The sequence below is a fragment of the Erinaceus europaeus genome, chromosome 2 (genome assembly GCF_950295315.1).
Source record: "Erinaceus europaeus chromosome 2, mEriEur2.1, whole genome shotgun sequence".
NCBI lineage: Eukaryota > Metazoa > Chordata > Mammalia > Eulipotyphla > Erinaceidae > Erinaceus > Erinaceus europaeus.
In genome coordinates this window covers 163,974,854-164,000,401 of record NC_080163.1, presented here as the reverse complement: position 1 = coordinate 164,000,401, position 25,548 = coordinate 163,974,854, and the positions used below count along the sequence as shown (strand labels likewise).

At 38.3% G+C, this 25,548-nt stretch overlaps 2 protein-coding genes across 8 annotated transcripts in view; one reads left to right on the top strand and one right to left on the bottom strand.

The window, feature by feature from the left end:
- The window catches only part of ITFG1 (integrin alpha FG-GAP repeat containing 1), a 189,029-nt gene extending 180,333 nt beyond the window's left edge, over positions 1-8,696 (bottom strand). Inside the window, exons 1-3 of the mRNA XM_007536684.3 lie at positions 8,354-8,696; positions 5,813-5,885; positions 47-192 (exon numbers count right to left, since the gene is read on the bottom strand). Coding sequence (XP_007536746.1) covers positions 47-192; positions 5,813-5,885; positions 8,354-8,561 — 427 coding nt within the window. The 5' untranslated portion in view covers positions 8,562-8,696. The remainder of the gene's footprint in view (positions 1-46; positions 193-5,812; positions 5,886-8,353) is intronic.
- The window catches only part of PHKB (phosphorylase kinase regulatory subunit beta), a 258,964-nt gene continuing 241,529 nt past the window's right edge, over positions 8,114-25,548 (top strand). For 3 of the 7 annotated variants that reach the window (XM_060185616.1, XM_060185613.1, XM_060185614.1), the window contains exons 1-2: positions 8,818-8,955; positions 11,129-11,143. In XM_060185616.1, the coding sequence (XP_060041599.1) occupies positions 8,880-8,955; positions 11,129-11,143 (91 nt within the window). In that variant the 5' untranslated portion in view covers positions 8,818-8,879. Of the gene's footprint in view, positions 8,221-8,798; positions 8,956-11,030; positions 11,144-25,548 lie in introns of those variants that run through there. The other 4 variants (XM_007536681.3, XM_007536682.3, XM_060185615.1 and 1 more) reach the window with 3 other exon arrangements.

Sequence of the window (25,548 nt, the reverse complement as noted above, 5' to 3'; positions counted from 1 at the left end):
TTATTTATCTCTAATTCCAACTATTAAACATTTTTTAAAAATTCACCTAAAGTTTGATTTTGTCCCCAGAAGATAACAGCTCCCAATTCACTGTTGACATGATTTTTGGGAATGTATGTCAGAAGAACATCCATTTGTGAATCTCCATCATAATCCCCTGGGACCACACTTGTTATCAATGTACTGTGATTCCTAGAAGAAATAAGGATTTCATGACAGCTGATCATATCGCAAAAAAAAAAAAAAAAGACATTTCATACTTATACAAAAATATTCTAATGCAAAACTTAAAATTTTACAGAATGGAATAATATCATTCCCTTTGTTGACACATCAGTATGTATGCATGTATGTGTACTTGATGTATAAAGGATGTTAGAATAAATACAAAGTAGTCTTAATAAGGTAAGTCTGCATGACATTAAGAGAAAATTCAATTTTATGTCTAAACATTGGTAGTTTTTTCTTTTCTTTGTTTCTTTCCAGAGCACTGTTTGCTCTGGCTTCCACTAGTATGGAAGACTGAGCCTGAGACCTTGGAGTGTTATGCATGAAAATGTTTTGCATAACGAATATGCTATCTCCTATGCCCTGGCTAAGGTTTTTTTACTTGGTACTTTGGTTAAAAATGCCAAGACATACCTGGTTGAGTGCACACATTACAATGTGCATGGACCTGGGTTCAAGCCCCCAGTCCCCACCTGCAGGGGGTAGAAGTTTCTCCAGTGGTGAAGCAGTGCTCTCTAACTCTCCTTTATCTCCCCTTCCCTCTTGATTTTTCTATGTCTCTGTTCACTAATGAATAAATATGTAATAATTAAGTAAATATTTAAAAAGAAAAAAATGCCAAAACATATGGATAGTTATTTAACAAACACAAATTCATGATCTATTGCTAAAATAACGAAGAGTACAGTTGTCATTTTACCAATTAAAAGATGCTATTTATAAGATATTTAATTTTAATTCAGATTCAAAATTTACACTGCAAACTAAATAATAAAGTCTTTTTTTAAAAAAAAGATTTTATTTATTTATGAGAAAAATAGGAGGAGAGAGAAAGAACCAGACATCACTCTGGTACATGTGCTGCCAGGATTGAACTCAATACCTCAAGCTTGAGAGTTCAATGCTCTATCCATTGTGCCACCTCCTGGACCACACAATAACAAAGTCTTTATCATTTACTTCTACCAAACTTACCATTGCACTAGCAATACTATGTGTTACTATAGAGTAAGCTGTACTCTAATATGTAGGCCTGCGTATGTCTATATATATATGTGTGTATATATATATATATATATATATATATATATATACTGTAATCTAATATGTAGGCCTGCGCATGTCTATATATATATGTGTCTATATATATATGTGTGTGTCTGTGTGTCTATATGTGTGTGTGTAGTAATAGCTGTCCAAATACATTTAAAAAAAATTTTTTTTATATTTATTTTATTTATTTATTCCCTTTTATTGCCCTTGTTGTTTTATTGTTGTAGTTATTATTGTTGTTGTTGTTGGATAGGACAGAGAGAAATGGAGAGAGGGAGGGAAAGACAGAGAGGAGGAGAGAAAGATAGATACCTGCAGACCTGCTTCACCGCCTGTGAAGCGACTCCCCTGCAGGTGGGGAGCTGGGGTTCGAACCGGGATCCTTATGCCGGTCCTTGTGCTTTGCGCCACCTGCGCTTAGCCCGCTGCACTACAGCCCGACTCCCCCAAATACATTTTTAGAGTTTAAGGCAAAAAAAAAAAAAGATAGGAGGGGAGGTGGTAGCACACTTGGTTAAGTGCACATTAGAAATGTAGGAAATAGAACTTTTAAGAAATCAGATTGACATGGGATTGATAGGTATCTCACTAAGTAGGGTATCTACCTTGCTAGGTTTAAATTTTAGCAGGGCAGGTTAATGGGAAAGCCAGGCATGGGGAGGATGGACAGGTGTTCCAATACTGTGGTATCTCTTGTTTTCTCTATCTGAGTGGAAAAATGACCTGGGAGAAGTGAACCTGCCTGAGTACAAAGATGTGGCTAGGAGAAAAATGGAAAAAAAATGATAAAAATGATTTTTTAAAAAATGAAAATGGAAGGGCCAGGTGGTGGCGCACCTGGTTGAGCGCACATGTTACAGTGTGAAAGGACCCAGGTTCGAGCCCCTGATCCCCACCTGCAGGGGGAAAGCTTCATGAGTGGTGAAGCAGGGCTGCAGTGTCTCTCTCCCTTTCTATCTTCCCCATCTCTCTCGATTTCTGGCTGTCTCTAGCCAATAAATAAATAAATAAAGATAATATTAAAAATGTAAAAAAAAAGAAAATGGATAGTCCTTTAATAAATCATGAAAAGAGATAGCTAAATAACTACATGACTTAGCAGTTCAAGATAACTATTAATATGAACTGAAGTGCCTATTGTAAATGTCTGTAAAAAGGGAAGTTTTCTGTCATGAAGAACCCAAGAAGATAGACATCTGTAGTTTTCAGAAATAGTGGAAGAGTAAGGCACAGGTTGAAAAGAGGTTTAATTTAATATCTGTATTATGAGCTTTTCCCTTTTTCTCATTAGTGGAAGGACTTAAGCAGATATTTCTTGGGAAGTTTTAGGTATTACAGATTTAATTTACCTTAAAGAGTAAGATTTTATCTTTAATGTCTAAACAGACATGAAGGAAAAGCCTACCACTGTTCAATCTCTACCCTATTCAGGATTTCAGGAATCTAGGAACATATCCAGAGTATATCTACAGAGCAGAGAAAAAGACAAGAAAAAAATACTAGTATGCAAACTTTCTGATTAGATGATTACCTTTTGAAGAAAGTTATGGATAATAAAGAGAGCTAAAACAATTAGCTCAAGAAAAAACAAAAAAACAAGAAACCAAATGCAGAGCCCAGCTGATATCTTAGCCATTAAAGTAGTTGCCTGCCTAAGACCACAGATCCAATCCCTGCCACAACAGAGTGGTGTTCTAGCCTCTCCTTCTCTGCTCTCAAAATACAACAGAATTATTATGCAAAATAAATAGTCTCTAGGAAAACAAACAGAACAGAGGGACAAAAACATAGATAAAAGAATAAAGGGTTGACCAAGGCAATCTCAAAACAAATATATAGGAATTTTCAAAGGAGAACAACAACAAAAAAATCACCAAAGAAGTAATATAAGAAAATTTAAAAAGCCACTAAAGATAGACAACACTAGTCTAAAGTGGTCCATTCAATACCTATTATTAGAAATTAAAAGTAATCAACACCAAAACACAGTATTATGAAGCTTTAGAGCAAAAGGAATAAAGAAAAGATTTTTTTGTATCTATTTTCAAGAATAAAAATGAAATGACTCATATTAGAATGAATAGGAGGAAAAAAAAACAGCGTTGAATTTTAAAACTAAAACAGGAACTCATGAAACTCACAAGACTATAAGCCAGTCAAAGTATTAAGAATAAAAAGGTTTTAGAAATAGAAGGGTATGCCATGTATCCTCTCTGATATTTCTTAAAGAATGCACTCCTGTAAAGTAAATGAAAAAGCAAAAAGCAAAAACCATTAAAATACAGATTTAAAAAAGAGACTAGGAAAAAGAAAACTTCCAGTGACTTAACTCTGCATAAATCTACAGAAAGACTCCAAGTTGGTGAGAAATACAGAGATTTCAGTAGGGGAAAACAAAAATGCACAATAAGTATATGGCAAATATGTAACTTTTTTTTAAGTAGTAATTTATTCTAGGAGGGAAAACTATACAGAAATGAAAATTTATAAATAGTTATTTTGATGTACACATAATCTACAAGGTCAAACTGGAAGCAATGCTTACTGATATAACTAAAAATATGATAGCTCAATGTGATAAAAATAACTTAAAGATGGAACCATGGTTATGCAAACAACTTTCACACCTGAGAGACTGAGACTCAGGTTCAGTCCCCAGCCCTACTCAAAGCTGAGCAGTGTTCTGGTGTCTCTTTCTTCCTCTCTCAATAAAGTAAACAAAGCATTTTTTAAAAAGACCTAAAGATGCTAATTCCTTACATAACCTAACAAAAATCCAGAAGTTGAATGAGAACAGAAGATTTCATCTGCAAGAATTCTGTACCACTTATTCAGCTTTCTTGTGGTGATCAGAAGCTTGATCATGGCAGCATGTGTGCTCTACTGTGTGTGCAACTGCTCAGCCCCCATTTATAATTTTCAATGTTCTAACAATAGGTGAATAATTTTTTTTCATATAACTAAGTTTAAACTAAATATTGTAAAGTATGAGCATGCATTAACCCACATGTGAACTTAAATTTTTTAAAAATAGTTTTCTAATGACTTTCTGATCTCTCCTTTAACAAGAATTGGTAATGATTCTCCATTTCTCATGAAATTGACAGAAATCTCTTTCTGACATTTATGAAGGCTCCCATTCTCTATGATCTTCCTAGTTCCTAACTCTCCAGTGTTCCCTTCATCTCTATAAGGCAAATATTGCTGTGTACCTTTACAACATGTTTTTCTGTTTTATTTCCACCAGGTTTGTTCCTGGTGCCTGTACTATGAATCCCTTGCTCCTGGAGGCCAAATTTTCTATTTTTATTTGAGAGGACCAAGAGAAATTGAGAGAGGAAGAAAGAGACAAAGAGAGAAAGACAAATATCTGGGGCCAGGTAGTGGCACACCTGGTTGAGGACACGTTATAATGCTCAAGGACCCAGATTTGAGCCCCTGGTCCCCACCCGTAGGGGGAAAGCTTTGGGAGTCATGAAGCAGTGTTGCAGGTGTCTCTTTTTTTCTCTCTCTCTCCCTCTTTATCACGCCCTTCCGTCTTGATTTCTGGCTGTCTCTATCCAATAAATAAATAAAGATAATAAAAAATTAAGAAAGAAAAAGAGAAAGACAAACACTTTGCAGGCTTGCTCCAGCACTTAATGAAGTTTCTCCTCTTATGAGCTCAATCAGGTACACAAGCCCAGCCCCCACAATATGTTGTTTTAAATGCCATGTCCTATGCATGTCATTTCTTCAAACTTGAAGATCCTCACCTAAACTTTACTGAGGGTCATGCTCAAAGCCCCATGGGACTTTCTAGAAGATGACACATATGTGTGCCCTGACCTATCTCTTTTACTCTTTCAAATAGATAACAATCAGTCTTTGTTTCTTGTAGTTTCAAAGTGTGCTGGCTTACTATTGATAGGGGTCCCTGTTTCATAAAATGCCAGTCACATAAAAGAAAAATAAGAATGATCATTTGAACACTTAAAAGTTCAGCTAGATTTGAATTTCATAAAAAAACAACCTTAAGTGAGACTTATACATTTATAGATGTATAAACTGTACTCCAGAAATTTAATAGCAATATAAACCAATGGTAAATCAACTGAATTTACTTAGGAAATGGGGTTTTAAAAATTTTCCACCTATCATTCAATAAACAAACCAAAGAAATAAGAACAGAGGTCACTGGCCTTCTCCACCCACAACCCACACAACACAAAGTTGACCTGCTAAGAATGCAAGTGAGTTGCCCTGTAGACACACTCCTTATAAGAAAGAACAGCCATCTATTCACAAAATCTGATTAGACTGCAAGGCATTTACACAGAACAGACCTGGATCCACTCAATTTTATGTGCTTTTTAAAGAAGTCAGTACTTTTTAAACTTTGTAAAAATCATTTTCTACCACATAATCCATTACTTTGTGTCAAAAATTCCAGTTAAGTAAAACTGATTTCAAAGGCAATTCCATTGCCCACTGCATTTCCAAAATAAACTAATGGCTAATGTTTTATAGAAACAAACACATTCATACTTACTTTAAAGACAGTTTTACTTTGGGTTTAAAATAGGGTGCGTTCTGGTCTGCCAAAAAGATGATTAAATCATTTCCTAAAAGAAGCAAATATGTGATATTAGAAAAACGTTTCCTGGTGAGACACCCGATCAGTGGTTACAAGAAGTTTTGGGGGCACTATTCTCAACTTTCATAGACTAACCCTACCCTTCCAAATAAACAGTGTATCAAAATTTCAGTTTTCAAAGCAGCAAAAAAAAAGGACAAACATGAAAACATACAGTTGGACAAGACAAAGTGAAACCAATGACTAATGTCAGGGGTTAGATCAGTTAAAGAACCATATGAATAACTTGTCTCATCACTCTACTATATATGTCAAGGATTATCTTCCCCAAAGCAAAAAACACAAAGCCTTATAGTAGATACACAGTTATAGGGACACAGGAGTTCCTGTTGTAGGCATATAATAACAAGTATTTGATTATGTATTTGTGCAGAAAAAAACAAACTCTTCCAATATCCTCTTGTTATTTCCCAGGCAGAAATACTCTTAAGAGTTCAATGAGGACTCACTAGGCCTTGTGAAACTGTTTAATAAAGCAAGTCATCCTTAAAGTTAAGAGGATCTATTTATTTATTTTCCTTTTTGTTGCCCTTGTTTTTTTATTGTTGTAGTTATTATTGTTGTTGTTATTGATGTTGTTGTTAGATAGGACAGAGAAATGAAGAGAAGAGGGGAAGACAGAGGGGGGAGAGAAATAATAGACACCTGCCGACCTGTTTTACCACCTGTGAAGTGACTCCCCTTAAGGTGGGGAACCGGGGGTGGGGGGATGGGGGGGTTCGAACCGGGATCCTTAGGTCCTTGTGCTTTGTGCCACTATGCTGCTCTATGCTGGACTCCCTGAGAAACAAAAAAATATATATATATTTAAATTTATTTTCCCTTTTGTTGCCCTTGTTGTTTAACATTGTTGTGGTTATTGATGTCATTCCTGGTGGATAGGACGGAGAGAAATGGAGAGAGGAAATGAATCCAGAGAGGGGGAGAGAAAGATGGACACCTGCAGACCTGCTTCACCGCCTGTGAAGCAACTCCCCTGCAAGTGTGGAGCCGGGGCTGGAACCAGGATCCTTACACCGATCCTTGCGCTTTGTGCCACATGCTGCGCCACCGCCTGACTCCCGAGAAAAATCTTTATATGCAGTTTGGTTGGTGTAGCTGCAGGTTTGAGGATATGCACCTTTATTTCAACACATGGACTCATACAAAGATAGGAAAAATATCCAGGATCCAGAAGTTGTTCTGTATTCCCGGCAAAGTACCTAAGAAATAAAGACTAGAATTTTGAAGTGAAATTCTACGTGAGGGTTTCATTTCCTTCATGGCCTTGTACTTACATAGTATCTGCTTTGTTGGTACTCAAAAAGCTCAATAAGGCCCTCAGATACTACTGTCAACATCAAGATGTAAAAAAGTTTGTTTAGGGGAGTCAGGCGGTAGCAAAGCAGGTTAAGTGCACAGGTCCTGGTTTGAGTTCTGCCTCCCCACCTGCAGGGGCATCACTTCACAAGTGGTGAAGCAGGTCTACAGGTGTCTGTCTTTGTCTCCCCCTCTGTCTTCCCCTCTTCTCTCCCCTTCTCTCTGTCCTATCCAACAACAGACATCAATAATAATAACTACAACAATAAAACAAGGGCAACAAAAAGGAAATAAATATTTTTTTTAAAAGTTTGTTTAGTGGTATGTTAAAGTTAAGAACTCTCAAGAACCACAAGTTTCAAAGAAAGTAGACTTGAAAACCAGATAGGTGACAAAATCAACTGAGAACACATGACAAGTCAGTTCAGGAGAAAAGAATCTGCAGTTTAGGAATCTTTTCTCAAGGAGAACCTAAGTTTACAAGTGGTTCCTGCAAAATGTTTGTGTGAGCATTGGAGTGTTCAGGGACTTGAAAGGGCACAGTATTTTCCAAAAACCAAGACGAAAACAACAACAAAAAAATGGGGACCCAGACAAAAGATAGTGGATATGAGTTAGGTAAAGGTGGAGGCAGGGAGAAGTCCCCTAGAAGAAAAAAAAAGTTCTGGTGCATCTTTTCTTGTTCACTGGGGGGGAGGGGCTAAGTATTGCAGAGAATGCAAAAGCAAACTACCAAGACTCAGGAATCAGGAAGGACTTTGGAAGGCAAGTGGTTCCTTGGGGAGGAGTAGGTGCATGAGTGAAGGCTTAGGGTTGGCGGGGGGGGGGGGGGGGGGGGGGATTGGGGTGGAGTAAAAGGCAGGCGGGAGGAGACTTTTGTTTTCTTTCTTTCTTTCTTTCTTTTTTTTTTTAAGGATGGCTGGGTGGGGGCTTTCAAAGTGGCCAGGCCAGTAACTGGGGTTGGACAGATGGAGAAAACGCGCAAGTTGTCAAGGATGCTGGAGGTAAAGGGAGAGACAGGGCTGGAAGAGAAGGGCCTGGAAAGGCAGGAGAACCGGCCACCCGGGCAAGGGACTCAGGGCACACCAGGAGGGGCACAGGGGTAGTGGGCAGAGGGAGGGCCGGGCAAACACTGACTTTCCCGCAGCACGAAGAGGTCCGTCTGCTTGTCGGAGTTGAGGTCTCCGAAGGCCGCCAGGGTGCCCCAGGCCTCGGCCCCAAAGAGCTCGGCTGTGACGTTGTGCAGCGCCCGCGCCGGGACCGGCCCGACTCCCAGCAGCGCGAGGCCCCCGAGCAGCGGCGCCAGCAGCACCCAGGCGCTAGGCAGCCGGCCCGCCGCCGCCATGGCAGCCCCTCGGCCCCCGCCCGCAGGCCCAGTGCCGCGCTTGACGGCAGCCGGAAAGCACCGTGCCGCCGGCTCAGAAAGAAAGATCTTCGCCTGAACGCTCCTAGGAGCCGCCGCCGGCCCCCCCAGTCCCGACCTCCCCTCGGGCTACCCCTCTGACTCTGGGAAGGCCGTGGGGCTGGTAGAAGATCGCCCAGGCCCTCACTTCCGGCTGGCGCGCTTCGCGACAGTGTCGTGCGGGGGGGGGGCGGGGCCGACAGGGCAGTGCTGTCCAGCGGCCCTGGGGGTGACGGCCTAGACAGTGAGTGGCCCAGCGCGATGGCGGGGGCGGAGGGGCTGGTGGAAGAAGCCAGCTGGAAGGTGTTGGAGCAAAGAGCCCGGGCCAAGCGCTCAGGTTTGGCTGATGCGGGCTCCACTTTCTCCCCATTACCTCGAAGTGCCCCCCCTTCTTAAAAACTTTGGGCGGCGGGGGTGGGGGTTGGGGTTAACCTGTAAGTGAGGGTTCCCCCTTAGAAAGCAGGAGGTGGCCTTGGCCTTCCTTGAACTTCTCCCCTGTCTAGAAGTCAGGTAGTACCCCCAGCTTTGCTTTTTGTGTACTTCCAACTCTTTCATGTGTGTGCCCCCCACCCACAGTAAGTAGCCATTGCTGAGTGCTGTCCCCATCAGCCTTCCCCCAAAGTACATGGATATGACCACGAAAACCACCTTTACTTAGTTGCCTTATTTCAGGCCTCTCTTTTACAAGTTCTATGTTAATTTATGTTTTAAATAGTTATCTGTGTAGCAGAAAATGAGGCTTCAGGGCCTCAGACTCTGTGGAGGTGGTTAAGAATAGTTAAACTCAAAAAGCTCAGCCCCTACTTGGGCAAGTGGCCCCAGAACACAGTTCCCAGTTGTAGCTCCTAAACCTGAGGCCACTGGGGTCAGAAGACTCCTTGCAGAGTTCTAAGGGTTCCAGTGTCCTGATCTGGCTTTTTCAAATTGCAAAGTCATGTCTTTGAAGTGAACACTTGTGTCTGGTAACTTATTTTGAGAGCCAAAATTGAAATTTCCCATATTGTAACTGGCTGAATATAATCATCAGTTAAATGTGTGCCTACATTCAGGAAAGATGTTGGAAGGACAAGTATTAAGCTAAGAAATTTTATATGTAAGATTTGAGAGATACAAGTATCAAGGTTGCTAACCTGAGAGTACCCTAATTGCTCTTTAAGGCATATCCTTGTGAAAGAGTTACTGTGGATTGACATTAAGTTTATTTCTCTGTACCATTTGCCTTTTACTTCTTTTCTTTTTCTGCTAATAATCCTCAGTATGTTTTTGGACTTTTCCTGGTTTTGAAGTTCTTAGTTATCTGTAGTACATGACTTTTTTTTTTTTTTTGTAGCTGTTTGAAAATGTATCCATTTTCATTGTTCTGTTGGAGTCTCACAATGTTTGCTGCTAATTTCTTTCTGTTCTTAAACTTCAAAAGCTATGCATTCATTTACTTAGGACTAGGCTAAGCCACCACAGAAATATGAAAGAATTTTTTTAAAAAGTCGACTTTAGTACATTTAGAGTCAAAGCAGTTATTTAGAAAAGCCGCACATATTTTTTATTCTTCTTAACATTTTTTATCTTTTTGAGTTGATTACTAATAGCATGGCTAACTAGGCTATGAAAAGGTTATTACATTGATATTATCTGGTCAAAGAAATTAATCTGAGTTTTTTTTCAGGGAACTGATCTCAACCCTCAACATATATTTCTTCAGTATTTTTTTTTAAAGTGCATAGGGTATATTTTCTTCTCTAGTCTTTATTTCTTCTGAAATGCATGTCATAACAGTAAGCTTTGAAAACCTTAACTTAGAAAAAAAAATCAAGTTTTATTTAACAGTTGTTGAATGCAGTTGCTTAAATCTAGTTTCATTGTGCAGAGTAGTTAAGTGGGTAGTATCATTGTTGGATCTTCCTATATGTATCATAGTTGTGAAAGGCATACCAATTAAATTCATTCCTCTAGATTAGTAATTATGTTTGAAGATTCAGAATCTTCTGATAACTGAAGTAGAGAAAATAATGTTTCTTGAGTGAATCATTGATTTTATTGTATCATGAAACACAATCAACTTTTAGAATATGTAAGCTGAACTTTATTTGAAACTGTAACTAACCCTAATCTCATGTAGATTGCTGCTGCAAAATTCTGAGCATTGTTACATAGTAGCATAATCACTTCCATGCTCAGTAGAGGATGCCCCTCTTATATAATGTTTAACAGTGGATATTATGTCCTTTTTATCCTCCATATAAGCAAATATAATTTATCAAAGTAAAGAAAACCTAATTTTCAAGTCAGAAAAGAGAAAATAAATGTATGATGAACCTCAATTATTTCCTTTGTTGCACACTGCATCATGTTAATAACTGCTCACACTGCTTTCAATTAATCTAATGCTGATTGCTTCTAACCTTCACTAAACAGTTTTGAAAATTGCTGTAGTGTAGCCTGCAACGCTTATGATTAGAGTCAACAATTTGAAATGGCCTACTCACCTGATGCAGTCGTCTCTTCTCAACCAGCTCTCTTAAGGTCTGGTAAGTGTGGAGACCCCAAAAAGGGTCACTTGGTAATTTTAAACACCTTTGTTTATAAAGGTTGATGTCACCTTTTGATATCATTTAGGTTAAATTTCTTATCTACTCTGTCCAAATCTGAGTACCTTTTTCTGCTGTTATAGGCTTAAGTTTGTACTAAATGTGGCCTGATATGGTTAGCATGAGAAGGGCAGAATGGAGCCCCTGCCATAACACCTTCAACTCTTTGACTAGGAGTAGTTAGTTCCTTAGTGTCTGGGAGCCTCATTTGTCACAAGTTTATATGGAAAGTTTCTGAAGTGGTTTTTGTTTTCTTAAATAATGGAAATAGCCTATAAATTAGAAATTTTGGGTTGACATACTGATTATTTGATGTTGACCTACTGCTTGTTTTAGAAAAATGTGTGTATACACACAGAGACACACACCAGGAAGAAAAAACTCAAGAGATAAAGCAACTCATACTGTTTTATTTCAAGGTTATGTATGTGTCCTCCACCTCAAGGATTCTTGGTATAAAGTAGATATGGTGGTTCATAAACTGTCATCCTGGTGAGAAAATTTGCTATCTGTTTAGATGTTATGAAACTGTTTCCCAGGAAGTGCCCAGAATTTTAGAAAAAAATATCAAAAAGGATAATGAACACACATGAATTTCTCTAGGAACCCAGGAACCTAGATGTGTGTATTCTTACAAACAGATAGGCATTTGTAAAAGATCTTTCTTAGGTGGCCAGAGCTGAAATGAGATCTTGAGACTGTTTTGCTTGTTGTGACCCACTTTGGATCATTTAAAGCCTATTACTATGAAAGAGCTTTGGGAGAAGACTTTGCTTTGTCTGTAGTGTTCCTTTGGCAGAGTATTCAAACCTTAGAACTCATTAACAGACAAATGTGAGAAGATTCAGTCCAAATAGCAATAGTTAAATGTATCCTTCTGAGAGGAAGGCACCAATATACCACCAACTTGGCTAAAACTTTCTTTTTGTTTTCACCATAACCATTCAGAGTGGCAACACTATTTATTTCAATTTATATTTCAACATCTGTTTTGGAAAAATAAGAAAATCCTAGGGGCTGGGTGGTAGCGCATCTGGTTGAGTGTACATGTTACAATGCGCAAGGACCCAGGTTCAAGTCCCCAGTCCCCACCTGCCGGGGGAAAGCTTCACGAATGGTGAAGCAGTGCTGCAGGTGTCTTTGTCTCTCTTCCTCTATGTCCAACCCTCCCCTCTTGATTTCTGGTTGTCTCTATCTAATAAATAAATAAAGATAATAAAAAATAATTTAAAAAAAGAAAGAAAATCCTGAATAAATAAGAAGCAGCTTCAGGAAGAACACAGTGAAACAAGAAAACAAAGCCTATGCTTTAAGGTATAAAATTGATCCTTGTCTTTAGTTGGCACCTTCTATATGACAAAAATATATGGTATATGTAAATGTTTTCATATTCAAATTGAGAAAACAATAGGATATGTATATTTGGACTGTGTTTTCTTTCATTTAAACACCAGGCTGGGTTTTGCATCTTGGCTTACCTAATGAACTGGTATGGTCTTCAGCACAAACTCATTTAGATAGTGTAGGGGGTACAGGAGTGTAGGAAGGGGGAGCATGTGACAGATACATCCTTATGCATAGATCATACTAAAAATTTCTTAGATTTTTGCCTGAACATTCCATAGAGTGTTTGAAAGTATACACATCAAGATTTTCCAGGTCCATATTATTAAAAATAAAATACACTGAGAAGCAAAATAGAAAAGTACTGAATTTCACTCTTATAAACTATTTTAAAGACTTATTCCTTATAAAGTAACTTGCCAGTTTATACGTTTGGGAGACTTCCTTAATAAATTATTAATAGTTACTATAAAGAAAGTTAAATTGAACTTTACCTGTTAAAATAATAGTGGTTTATAGTTTATTTACTAATTTTAAATTTTTTTGTTTTCTCCTGTTTGTACTTCCTTCTGCACTAACATTGTAGAAGAACGTCTTGTGATGCAATTTCATTTTAAAAGATGTCCTGAATTCAGAGCTGAGCTTTTTAGTGATGCTTTTAAATAGACTACCTAATACTGTTTGCAAATGCCAAGGTTTTTGCTTACTGCTATAAAGGTCAACTAACTGAGAGAAGCAAAAGTTGGTGCAAGGAAAAATAGACTTGATCTGGTACTAGCTAACTTGAGAGGTAGAGACTCCTGTTTCAAAATATATGACACTCATTCTGAGGGAGTGGATCAGTGAGGAAGAAGATGTCAGATCTTGTGGCTATCTGACTGACAAAAGAGTCCTGTTATGCAAGGGCAACAATTACATGATGAATCACAAAGGTCTGGTGATCTTTCCTTTGTAAAACCCTTAAAATAAGATAACATAGTTAGGAAATACCTTTTGTCTGGATGTATACATGAATGGTTCCTAGTTTAACCTTCCTTAGTTATTGGAAGACTTGGGAAAGGCAGAGAGCAGCCGTAAGGTGTTAGAAATGCATGTAAAAATGACAGAATGGAGTCTGTAATACTTGCTCACTAATAATGTTATAAAGAATGGAAGCCAGTATCTACATTTTGAAAAACTAATTTTAATATAACAAATTGTCATGATTTTTAGCCCATTTTATTACTCCTGGATTTGTTTCTGCTATTTTTTCTTTGTTTCTACTCTTTATTGAATTTAGTATGTGTCCTGCATTTCTATGTGTACATGCTTCAAATATGCTCTTACAGCTAATGTATCAGTATGTGCTGATTGAATATAATTACTTTTGTTTTGAATAGACATCTGAATATCTAAAATTTTCTTTAAATAACTTTGGAGTGAAATGGATAATAAAAGAAATTTATAAACAAATTTAACAATGAAAATCGATTAATTATTGGGAAGAGAAATGTAGCGTATAGTACTTCAGATTGCTCTCATTTCATATATTACAAAGTACAGTAGATTTCTACAGTTAAACAGCATACTAGCAGTGTAACATTTTTATTATATTTTTTAATTTATTGGATAGAAGCAGCTAGAAATTGAGAGGGAGAGAGAGAGAGATACCTGCAGCACTGCAAGTCACTCACTACTCATGTTTCTGCTTGTTTTTAAGTTCTTTGATTACTTTTCTTTTATTAATTTAACTTGGTAGGTAAGCTGTATTATATAATTTGGAAAAAAAATCAACTCTTTAACTTTTCACTTTTTAAATGTTTCACACATTTTTCTTTTTAAGGTATTTATTTAAGCAACCTTGTTTAAATGTAATTTAAACAGTAAAACAATCAAAACTTCCTTTTGGATAAGAGACCATAAGTCTGAGCTTCTGGAACTATATATCCTTTAAGAACCCCAAGATAGAGTATAAACTTTATGCTTCTATCAAAATCTAATCCTAGTCTGTTGTTTACTACCTATTTATATTGAACAAGTTGCTTTACTTTTTTGAGATCTAGTTTCCTTCTCTGTAAAATTAACATTAGTAATACTTATCTGGAGGAATTCTTGTGAGAATTATATAGTCTGGGGTATTCCGCTAAAGCAAAGGACTCTGGGGAACTGAGGACAGGGAAAGGGGTGTGGGGAGGAGGGGGTGGGATTTCAGGTTCTGGTATATGACAATGGGCCTAATTTGGGGGATGAGGGTGTCTTATCGACACTTATCTTGGTGAGATGAGAAATTGTACCCATTTTCCAACAACTGTATTGTAAACCATTAACATCCCAATAAAAATGAAGAAAAACTATATTATTTATAAAACACTTACTATCTAGTAGCTACCAATATATTTTGGTTTTCTTTCTTAAAATATGTATTTCCTACAATTTTGTGCATATATATTTAAAAGTAGAACATATAAAAAAGTATTTTAAAATTTCTTTCTACCATTTTGATATATTTTATCAAAGCCATTTCATTAAAAAAAAGACATAAAATTGACTTGAGTCAAGTTATCTAGCATTAGCTCTCTTGAGTCCATCTCATTTTTTATTGTCCATTTGACATTAATCAAGTCTACAGAAATTGTTTCTGATAGTTTCCATAGAAACTTCTATCAGTCAAAAGAGATAATAATTGTTATTGTATGTATAATAGTTAGAAGATATTTTTGTGTTTTATGTAGTAAGCATTGAGTTTTCTTCAGATTAGTTGAAATGTGTACTTATACCTTGTATCTTGCTGGGAGCCCTGATGTCTTACTAGGTTCTACCCTTCAGTCTTATAAGTATTAGGAAACAGAGGCTATGTAACTTACCTCCCTTGACATGAACCTCATTGACCTTAAAGCTGGATCTCTTCCTGTGTCATTATCATTAGCAAAGATGATGCTTCAGATTCGATAAGTGGAATGATTTCATGAAGAACATAAAGTCTTGTCACATTAGATTGTTGCAGAATGTTCACATTGTGCTTGATAAAAGCTGGTTCTTCTCCATCTTGCTGTTTTCTTTATCTTCAGTCTTCTGTAAAACCAAAGGAGAAGTCCTCAGAATTCCTGCTTCTGATCCAGATGCCTAGTGAGCATTTCCAAATGATATACAGTGAACCTCTCAAAGGTAGCTAGGAGGAAGTACAGCTTTACTTGCTGCTACTATTTCTCTTTTATTATTATTATTATTAGTGATTTAATAATCACTGAGAAGATTGTGGGGTAACAGGGGTATAATTCCTACCACCCGAGTTCTGTATCCCATCCCCTTCACTGGAAGGTTCCCTATTCTTTATCCCTCTGGGAGTATGGACTAAAGATCTTTATGGAAGGTGGGAAGTCTGTCTTCTGTAACTGCTTCTCCACTGGACTTGGGTGTTGACAGGTTGATCCATACCCCCAGCTTGTTTCTATCTTTCCTTGGTGTAGGGCTCTGAGAAGTGAGGTTCCAGGACACATAGGTGAGTCCATCTGCCAGGCTGGCATCATGATAGCATCTGCAACTTGGTGGCTAAAAAGCATTAAGATATAAAACAGAGTACATTTTTTGAGTGCATAATTTATTCTTTTTTATTTAATTTTTTATTTATAAAGAAGGAGATATTGACTAAACCATGGGATAAGAGGGTACAACTTCACACAGTTCCTACCACCAGAACTCTGTATCCCATCCCCTCCCCTGATCTCTTTCCTATTCTTTAACCCTCTGGGAGTATGTACCCAAGGTCCTTGTGGGATACAGAAGGTTGAAGGTCTGGCTTTTGTAATTGCTTCCCCACTGAACATGGATGTTGACAGGTCAATCCATACTCCCAGCCTGTCTTTCACTTTCCCTTGTGGGGAAGGGCTCTGGGAAAGCAGAGCTCCAGGACACATTGGTGGGGTTGTCTGTCCAAGGAAGTCTGGTCAGCATCATCCTAGCATCTGGAATCTGGTGGTTGAAGAGAGAGTTAACATACAAAGCCAAACAAGTTGTTGACTAATCATGAACCTAAAGCTTGTGTTTTCCTTGAGGGTCTCATCTGTTGTTTTCCTAATTCTGATAGCACTTCCCTCCATAGTTGTCTTTATTTCTGTGATCATTAGGTTTATTATTGCTTGCATACTTTTCTTATCTATGGTTACTTGTGACTGATTTGGAGTTTCTTCTGGGCTCCTGTCTTTATTCATTGTGGTTGAATTTTTATTTGCACTTGATTTAACCATTTTCTTTTTATTGATGTGTTTTTTATTTTTCTGTACTGTTGTTCTTGAGTTGTTTTTTGAGTACAACCCACGCTATATTAAATACCTTTATGACAAATGTTGTCACCCAACCTCAGAAATTACTACAATAGTAACTGAAGCAAAGATTGATGCAGTTCAATCAATACCAGTTAGCCAAATGACACCTACATTTTCAGAGTTCTTCACCCCAAAAAACTGGAATACACATTCTTTTCAAATCTACCCAGCACATACTCAAGCATAGACCACATGTTAGGCCACACAGATAGCATCAACATTCAAGAGCATTGAAATCATCCCAAGTATCTTCTCAGACCACAGTGGAGTAAAGCTAACATTTAACAACAAACAGAAAATTACTAAAAGTCATAGAATTTGGAAACTAGACAACATACTGCTTAAGAATCGCTGAGTCAGAGAGACAATCAAGCAAGAAATTCAAATGTTCCTGGAAACAAATGAAAATGAAGATACAAGCTATCAAAATATTTGGGACACAGCTAAAGCAGTAATGAGAGAGAAACTCATAGCCACACAATCACAGAGAACAAGAAAAAGCTCAAATAAATTACCTTACTGCATGAATTAAGGACTTAGAGGAAAAGGAACAAAGGAACCCTAAAGCAACCAGAAAGGCAGAAATCACTAAAATTAGAGCAGAAATAAACAACATCGAAAATAAGAGAAACATACAAAAGATCAGTGAAGCCAAATATTAGTTCTTTGAAAAATTAAGCAAGATTGACAAACTCCTAGCCAGACTCAAAACAAAAAAAAAAAAGGGAGAAGACTCAAATAAATAAAATTGTAAACGACAGAGGAGTGATCACAACTGATACCACAGAAATTCATAAAATCATGCAAAACTTCTATGAAGAACTATATGCCACCAAGCTAGAGATTCTGGATGAAATGGTAGACTTCCTAGAACAAAAACTACAATCATTTATCTGGAAACAGAAAACACCTAGAATTGCCAAAACAATCTTGAGGAAAAGAACACCTCCAGTCAAAGAAAAAATAGCAACCAAATCCAAAGGAAAAAAGGGAATGCAAGAATAGACAATTATACAAATCTACTGTCCACTGTAAATTCTAGGGATATTATGAGGAGTAAGTGAAGTAGAGGGGATAGACACGCACAGAGAGTCCACTCTGAGTCAGATTGCTTTCCCAAAATAATTCACAAACAAGTATCAGTGAATTCAGAAATCAAAAGAAGGAGGAAGAAGACAAGAAAAAAAAATCAGTGAAAGGAAAAAGTTTTTTTTTTTTTTTTTAATTAGCTAGGAGGAGGGAGAAAGGAGAGTAGAAGGAAGAGGTAGAGAGAAACAAGTTCCTCTCACACTGGATAGGACAGCCAGTCACCTAGCAATGGAGAAAACAACAACAGTTAATTTTGGTCAACCTGAAGAAGGAGGGTACAAAAGGGACCCACAAATATAATAAGAGTCATAATAAAATAGAGTAAAAAACCCTAACAGTCAGTCTGCAGCTTGGACTGGATTGGCTGCAGGTAGCCTGAGCAAAGACTGCCAATTATAAGAAGTATCCAAAAAAAAAAAAAGCCTCCAGGTAGTCTTTCTCAGGCAGGGGTGAGGCTCTGATTAGTCAGGTATTTTGTCACTCAAATAGAGCTCCAGCCACTTAAAAAAAAAAGAGAGAGAGTGAAGGAAAACAAGAAGAAAAAGGCTTAGAATGACATCCTTGGTGAGCCAGGAATCTTGGTAAAGAAAATATCTCAGTGGGGAGCCTGCTAGGAGTGGCTGTCTAGCCCCTTGGGGCTGTTTCTGGGATGGGGGAGGAGGGGTGAGCTTTAGAAATAATCAAAAGATTTCCTTTCATTTACTCCCTGGCCTCTGTTTTCTAACCTATGAGTGGTCTCTCCTGTAGGACCCCTTATTCACCCTCCCATTGATGGCCCAGTATCCAACCCTATCTAGAGAATCCTCTGTCACATGCTGCTGCTTGTTGGAGCTCATGCCAGCCACTGCTTGCAAGTCATCGTCTTGGCTCCACCCCCCAGAATACATAGTTTATAATCAGGAACCTAAACGTAAGAATATAGCAGATGAGATCTGTGGTCTACATGTTAGAAGAAACTAGGAAGTCTATGTTAGGTATATTCCAGTGACCCATAACTTTTTTGCCTGAGCACAACAGCTAAAATGCAGGTAAGCTAAAATTATTGAGAAGATGGTGTCAGAGTTGAGGATAGGAATAGAAAGCTGGTTCAGGGAAGAGAGTAGCTCCCAAATACGGGGAACTTATATAAATACCATTAACTGTAAACCCCATTGATTTGACCTAGGGCCCATGTCTGTCCATATTTAGCACAGGAGCCTGTATAATCTCTGCATCACTATTAGTCTAACCTCACATTCCATGTTCATAACTAGGAACATTCTAGGCTGCACTCATTTCAGGATCAGTTTTCCTCTAGTGGCACAGTATGTTGTGTTACAGAGCGAGAATTAACCACCATCCACTGCAAGGAAGCAAAGATGTTTATTCATGAATTGCAATCCGGGCCGAGTGGTGACTGATGTTAGTCTACCAAGCTCGACCCTGAACAGGGCTCAAACCACACAATTTATAGAAATCCAGAACACACTCAGGGAGGTGGAACACATCACCTTATCATTTTACATCCACTAACATGCTATAGAAAACACGGAATCCAATCATTTCAAACTTAGCAGAAAGCGGGGTCCATTCAAAGCAAAGCGCGGGCTAATTTTAAACATTGCAAAGTCACACAACCAATAGAATCTAGCCAGGTAGGGTCACCACATCCCCCGCCATCAGCTATGACCATCCACCCGGTAAACAGCATTCCTCAAACCCTGTGCAAAGGCCCTGATACGGCTTGCCCTATGCAGGGTCCTTCAAGCAACCTGCAAAGCAACTGATGGCCTTTACTGATTAGGTCCTGTTTTCCAAGGGGGAAAGGGCAAGGAATTTTCCATCTCACACCACACACAACTTATACTAAAAGCACTTGACAAATAACTGCATGAAAGAGAACTTTTAAAACTACTTCTAACATCCCTTAAAACTACTGCTTCTAACATGTTGATCCAGCTTCCCTTCTCAGAGTGGGGCAGTTTTTACTACTGCTCTTCTTCATTGAGAGTAATGTTCTGGAGAGGCTCACAACAGGGCTTGTGATGTTGTTTCCGATGGATCTGAACAGTGATGGAGGACAGAGGGGCCTGCTAGAGGCTAGATAACTGTGTGGGAATCTAAGGATTCCATGACTGGGGCCCTGGGTGATAGGCTGGCCTGGTAGGGACCTAAAGAGCCATCATCAAAGTATGCTGGTCTTTTGCCTTTATCCTGCTTTTGTAGTCCTTACTTTATCTGACAAGGTAACATACAAAAGTCAGAATCATTCCTTAACATAAACATTGTCAGAAGAAGGTATCCAGAAATCACTCCCATTTATTATAGCAGCAAAATCAATAAAGTACCTAGGAATAAACCTAACCAAAGAAGTAAAAAACGTGTATAATGAAGTGTGAGTTGCTACTCAAGGAAATAGAAAATGATACAGAGAAGTGGAAAGGTATCCCATGATCACTGACTGGAAGAATTAATGTCATCAAAAACCGAGAGCCATATACAAATTTAATGTGATACCTGTCAAGGTCCCACCAATTTTCTTTTAAAAACAGTCTTGAAAAAAACAGAACTGGAGACATCTCACTCCCAGATCTCAAGCTACATTATAAGGACATTGTAATCCAAACTGCCTGGTACTGGAACAAAAATAGACACAGAATTGAAAGCCCAGAAATAAACCCCTACAGCTGTGGACATTGAGTTTTTGATAAGGGGGCCCAAACTTTTAAATAGGGAAAGGAGGGTCACTTAATTGAAGACAGTAAGTGGTGCTGCTACTATTTTCTACTTAATACATGTTTCCCAGGGCTGGGAGACAGCATAATGGTTATGAAAAAGACTTTCATGCCTGAGGTTCTGAGGTCCTAAATTCACTCCCCAATACCACCATAAGCCAGAGTTGAGCAGTACTTCACTGTTTCTCTGCCTGTGTATCTCTCTCATTAATTAGCACATTATTTGACCTGCTGTTTAATCTAAGAATACAGAGGATAGAGCTGTGTTGATAATTCAACATGTTATACCATAGATTTGGGTTCACTTCTTGGCATCACAATAAACCAGAACTGAGAAGTGCTATATCTTCCCCCATTCCCCACTCCCACAAAAGCCAAATATATTCCAGTCTTTAAAAATAGGTTATTCTTCCTTGATTCAGCTTTTTATTCAGTTTATAAGGCCTTTCTGTTCCATGTCCAAAAACATAAAAATTTATTTTTCTTTAGTTGTACTCCTTCCTCACTAGTCATTTTCATATCTGGCCTAAACTACTGAAATAGTCAACTTCTATTACTATTACTATTATGATGATGATGAGTAGTAGTAGTATATAGAAGAAAGAAGTGGAAGGAACATTTGCATCATTAAAGTTCATGAACTTTCCCCCCTGCAGCTGGGTACCAGTAACTCAAACTTGGAGCCTTGCCCATGGTAGCCTATGGCCTCTACTGTATGAGCCACCAACCAGCCCTCTCTCTCTCCTTCACTTGTTACCTCACTGCAACATGTTCTCTTTCTGGTAGTAGTGACAACTATCTTTTAAATGTAAGTTATGAACTAGCCATGCTGGTTCAACGGGATAATGTGCCTGCTTTATTTTGTGGCAACCTAGGTTTCTGTGCTCCTTCTTGGTTTTGCAGAACCAGTGTTTTTCTATTTCTACCCATTTGTTTTGGTTTCTGTTGCCCACAAGTAGTGCTAGGTTCGCTTCGTATGTGAGTTATAGAGGGAGAGAGGAGCTTTAAGTGACCTAGTATTATAGCACCTGATTTCCCTTAAACAGAGACCTAGTTTTGGGGGTTGGGTAATACCCCAGGCCTCCTTTTCTTTCCAGACTGATTCCTGCTGTGAGGTCAAAGTCACTTTTCTTGCCTGCAGTGCAGTTGAATCCTGATCATCATTATTTTTATGGTAGTTGGGAAACCTTTAGAGTTTGATAAGCTTCCATGATGCCACAAGGGTACTGTGTTCTGTTCCTGGTTCCTCTGAACAGGCAGTTTGCTTGGAGCCTGTGACTTCTACAGCTTCTGTACTAAATGGCAGTCCAGAGCTCCTTTTAAACCACAATTCCCTTTAAATCTGAATGTATTTAAAGTGATTGTAAATATGGCTTCTGCTGGCAAAGTATTGCCTTGTTACTGCTTGAGTCCTTCATGTACAATCACCAGCCTTCAGATAGTAATATTCCTTTGTTCACCAGAAATCCCAGCTGTTCTCTGATGAAATTTGTTATTTTCTTGTAAAATTTGCTTTCTAGGAGAGAGTCAGCCTTCTGTGACTAGGTCGCCATAGCTCTACCCTGGAAGTCTTGATTTTACTGTACTAATTTGACAATGTTACTGTGCTCTCTTTCCTTAAGCAAAATATATTTAATAATTCTTTGAAAAAGAAAGCATACTCCAGCTCAGTAATTTCAAATTGGATAGCATTATGTGATTTTGATTAGTTTTGTTCTATATGTTTGACTAGATGACTGTATCTGGGAATTTATGATGGAAAAAAACTGGTGTTCTAGAGTAAGTGCACTGTGTATCACAAGACTTTACTTATGGTTTAGTGTGAAAATAGAGCCTTTTTCCTCTTACTGGGTGATTTTTTTAAAGATTGTTTTCTCTGTTTCTCTTTTTCTTCCTATCTCTTTCCCTCTCTCCTTTCTTTCACTTTTTTTTATTCTTCCTTTTGCCAATACTTCTAAATCCATTTTGTAATGCATCTTATAAAAATATATTTTAAAATTTAAACATAATTTTATTTGATATTATTTTAGGCATTGTTAGACAGCACTAATCATTTGTATTGATAGTCTCTATTTTGATGGGCTTTTTCCATTCAAATCATGCCTCATAAATATGGCTCATATAAACATTTATTGATTGATTGATTGATTAGGTTAGGCCTCTGGCTTGTGTGATCTCACTGCTCTAAAAGACTCTTCAACCACCAGGTTCCAGATGCTAGCATGATGCCAACCAGACTTCCCTGGACAGACAACCCCACCAATGTGTCCTGGAGCTCTACTTCCCCAGAGCCCTGCCCACTAGGGAAAGAGAGAAGCAGGCTGGGAGTATGGATTGACCTGTCAACACTCATGTTCACCATGGAAGCAATTACAGAATACCTTCTACCTTTTGCATCCCATAATGACCTTGGGTCCATACTCCCAGAGGGTTAAAGAATAGGAAAGCTATCAGGGGAGGGGGTGGGATACGGAGTTCTGGTGGTGGGAATTGTGTGAAGTTGTACCCTTTTTATCCTATGGCTTTGTCAATGCTTCCTTTTTATAAATAAAAAAATAAAAAAGACTTTTGCATTCCCATAAAACTGACAGAGAGAGAAACAAAAAAGAGACAGACAAAGGAAGAGATACTACAGCTCCAGAGCTTCTTCTAGTGCCATACCACCTCCCATGTGGTGCTGGAAAGTTAGCCTGGGAGACGCCACATGGACAACTCGTTTATTGGGGGGTACAGGCAGATAGATATACCCAAAAGGTTTGAGAGAGGTTAAGATAATCACAATGCAAAGTTAAATATTTTTCTGTCAGGTGTTTGATCTTAGCTGGGAAGTTACGATATAGGATCTGGTCATGAGCTCACAATACATAGGTAAGCTTTTTTTCTCTAAGGGTGGATTACAAGCACATCAGGGAAGGGGGTCAGGGGAAGGGGACAGTTAAACAAAGTCAAGATATTTGCAGGTTGGCTATACACAGTAATATGGCCTAGTTCAAAGGGAATGGGAGAGCAAGCACAGGAACGTACCCTGTCTGGAAAAGGACATCTATCATAAGCTCATGAGGTCAGGAGGACCAGCCTTCTGCCTCCCCCAGAAAGAGGGGGACTCAGGGTCAACCCGCTCAGACTCTCATGGAAATAATGGCTTAGGCTTCCAGACAGTGGGCCCTTTCCCCACATACATGTTTATTTGACAAGTCTTTCCTTTCTCTCCCAACTTTCAACTAATTGCTCTATTAGTATCTTGACACATTTCTTTCTATCAAGGCTTTTACTTGCACTCTATGCATACATGGTTCTTCTACTCCTGGTGGACTCTCTCTTTTTTTTTTTCTTTTTTAATGAGATAGAAAATTTAAAATTTAGAGAGAGAGGAAGAGAGAGAGAGAGAAAGCTGCTCCACTGTTCATGAAATTTCCTCCAATATCAGCTCTCATGGTGACTGTGGCTTGAGCCTGGATCCTAGCACATGGTAACTTGTATGTTCTACCGGTTGACCCATCTCTCTTCCTCTTCATCCAATACATATTTTGGGTACTTCTTTTAGCTCTGATGTCACTGTACTCCTATTTAATTGTATCTGTCTCCTTTTTAGGTTATAAGATCCTTCAGGTTGGAAATTGAATCAGTAGTTGCATCTTTTTACCAATGACTTAGTGTATTGGGACTTAAAATTGAATGAATTAATGAATTAAATTAAAAATAATTAGTACGGTTTTGAAAATAAGAACTTCTATTTTTTTTTTTTTTTTGCCTCCAGGATTATTGCTGTGGCTCAGTACTTGCACTACGAATTCTGCTTCTGGAGGCCATTTTCCCCATTTTGTTGTCCTTGTTGTTACCCTTGTAATTGTCATTATTATTACTGTTGTCATTGCTGTTGTTGGATAGGACAGAGAGAAATGGAGAGAGGAGGGGAAGACAGAGAGGGGGAGAAAAGATAGACACCTGCAGACCTGCTTTTATTTGGTAAATGAAATTTGGTGAATTTATTTTACAACTGATTTGTAAATATTTACGAATTTATTTTAAAACACACACACACACACACACACACACACACACACACACACACACTCTAGCAGAGCACTATTCTGACATGTATGCTGCTGTTTATCAGACTTGTTTTCTTATGTTTGTTGGTTCTGCATTCTACCCTCTAAGCTAATTCAGAGGACCCAGGTTCAAATCCCTGGCACAATGTGTGTGCACCATAGTGGACAGGTGCTGTTGTGTCTCTCCTTTGTCTCCTCTGTCTTGCCCCCTTTGTCTCTAAAAGAAAACAAAAAGTCCAACAGGAATAGTGGAATTGCACAGACATATAGCCCTGGCACACAAAAAAGAAAAAAAAATTCAAAGTTCATATTAAAAAATAAATCAAGTAAAATAGTGAACTCTAAGTATAAAAACTTTATGATTTGGTGAGGGCACACTTAAGTGTTCTCTTAAACTGAGAACTGCATTCCCAGGGCCAAATTGCTTGACTCTCACTGTCTTTATCCTTTGCTTACAAATCTTAAGTGGCTTCTATATATTGACTTTGCTTTCACTGAGGGAAAAATGGATGAAATCACATAGATTAGTAATCTCCATTGTTGTTAAAATCAGTTGTATGTTTATTTTTTTCAGATAGGGGGCAAAGACAGAGTAGGACAGAGGAGAGATATTATGGCACTGTTTGACTACTCATGAAGCTTTCCCTTTGCATGGTGCCTCTATGGGGGTGGTGGTGGTGGTATCAAACAAAGCTATCTCCTGATCCCATATTTTTACTGTTACAAAGCAGACAGATGCAATAATCAAATAGGAGTACAGTGACATCAGAGATAAAAGAAGTACAAAAAAATGTGTTGGATGAGGCAGTAGGGAGATGGATCACCCTGTAGAAGATACATATTAC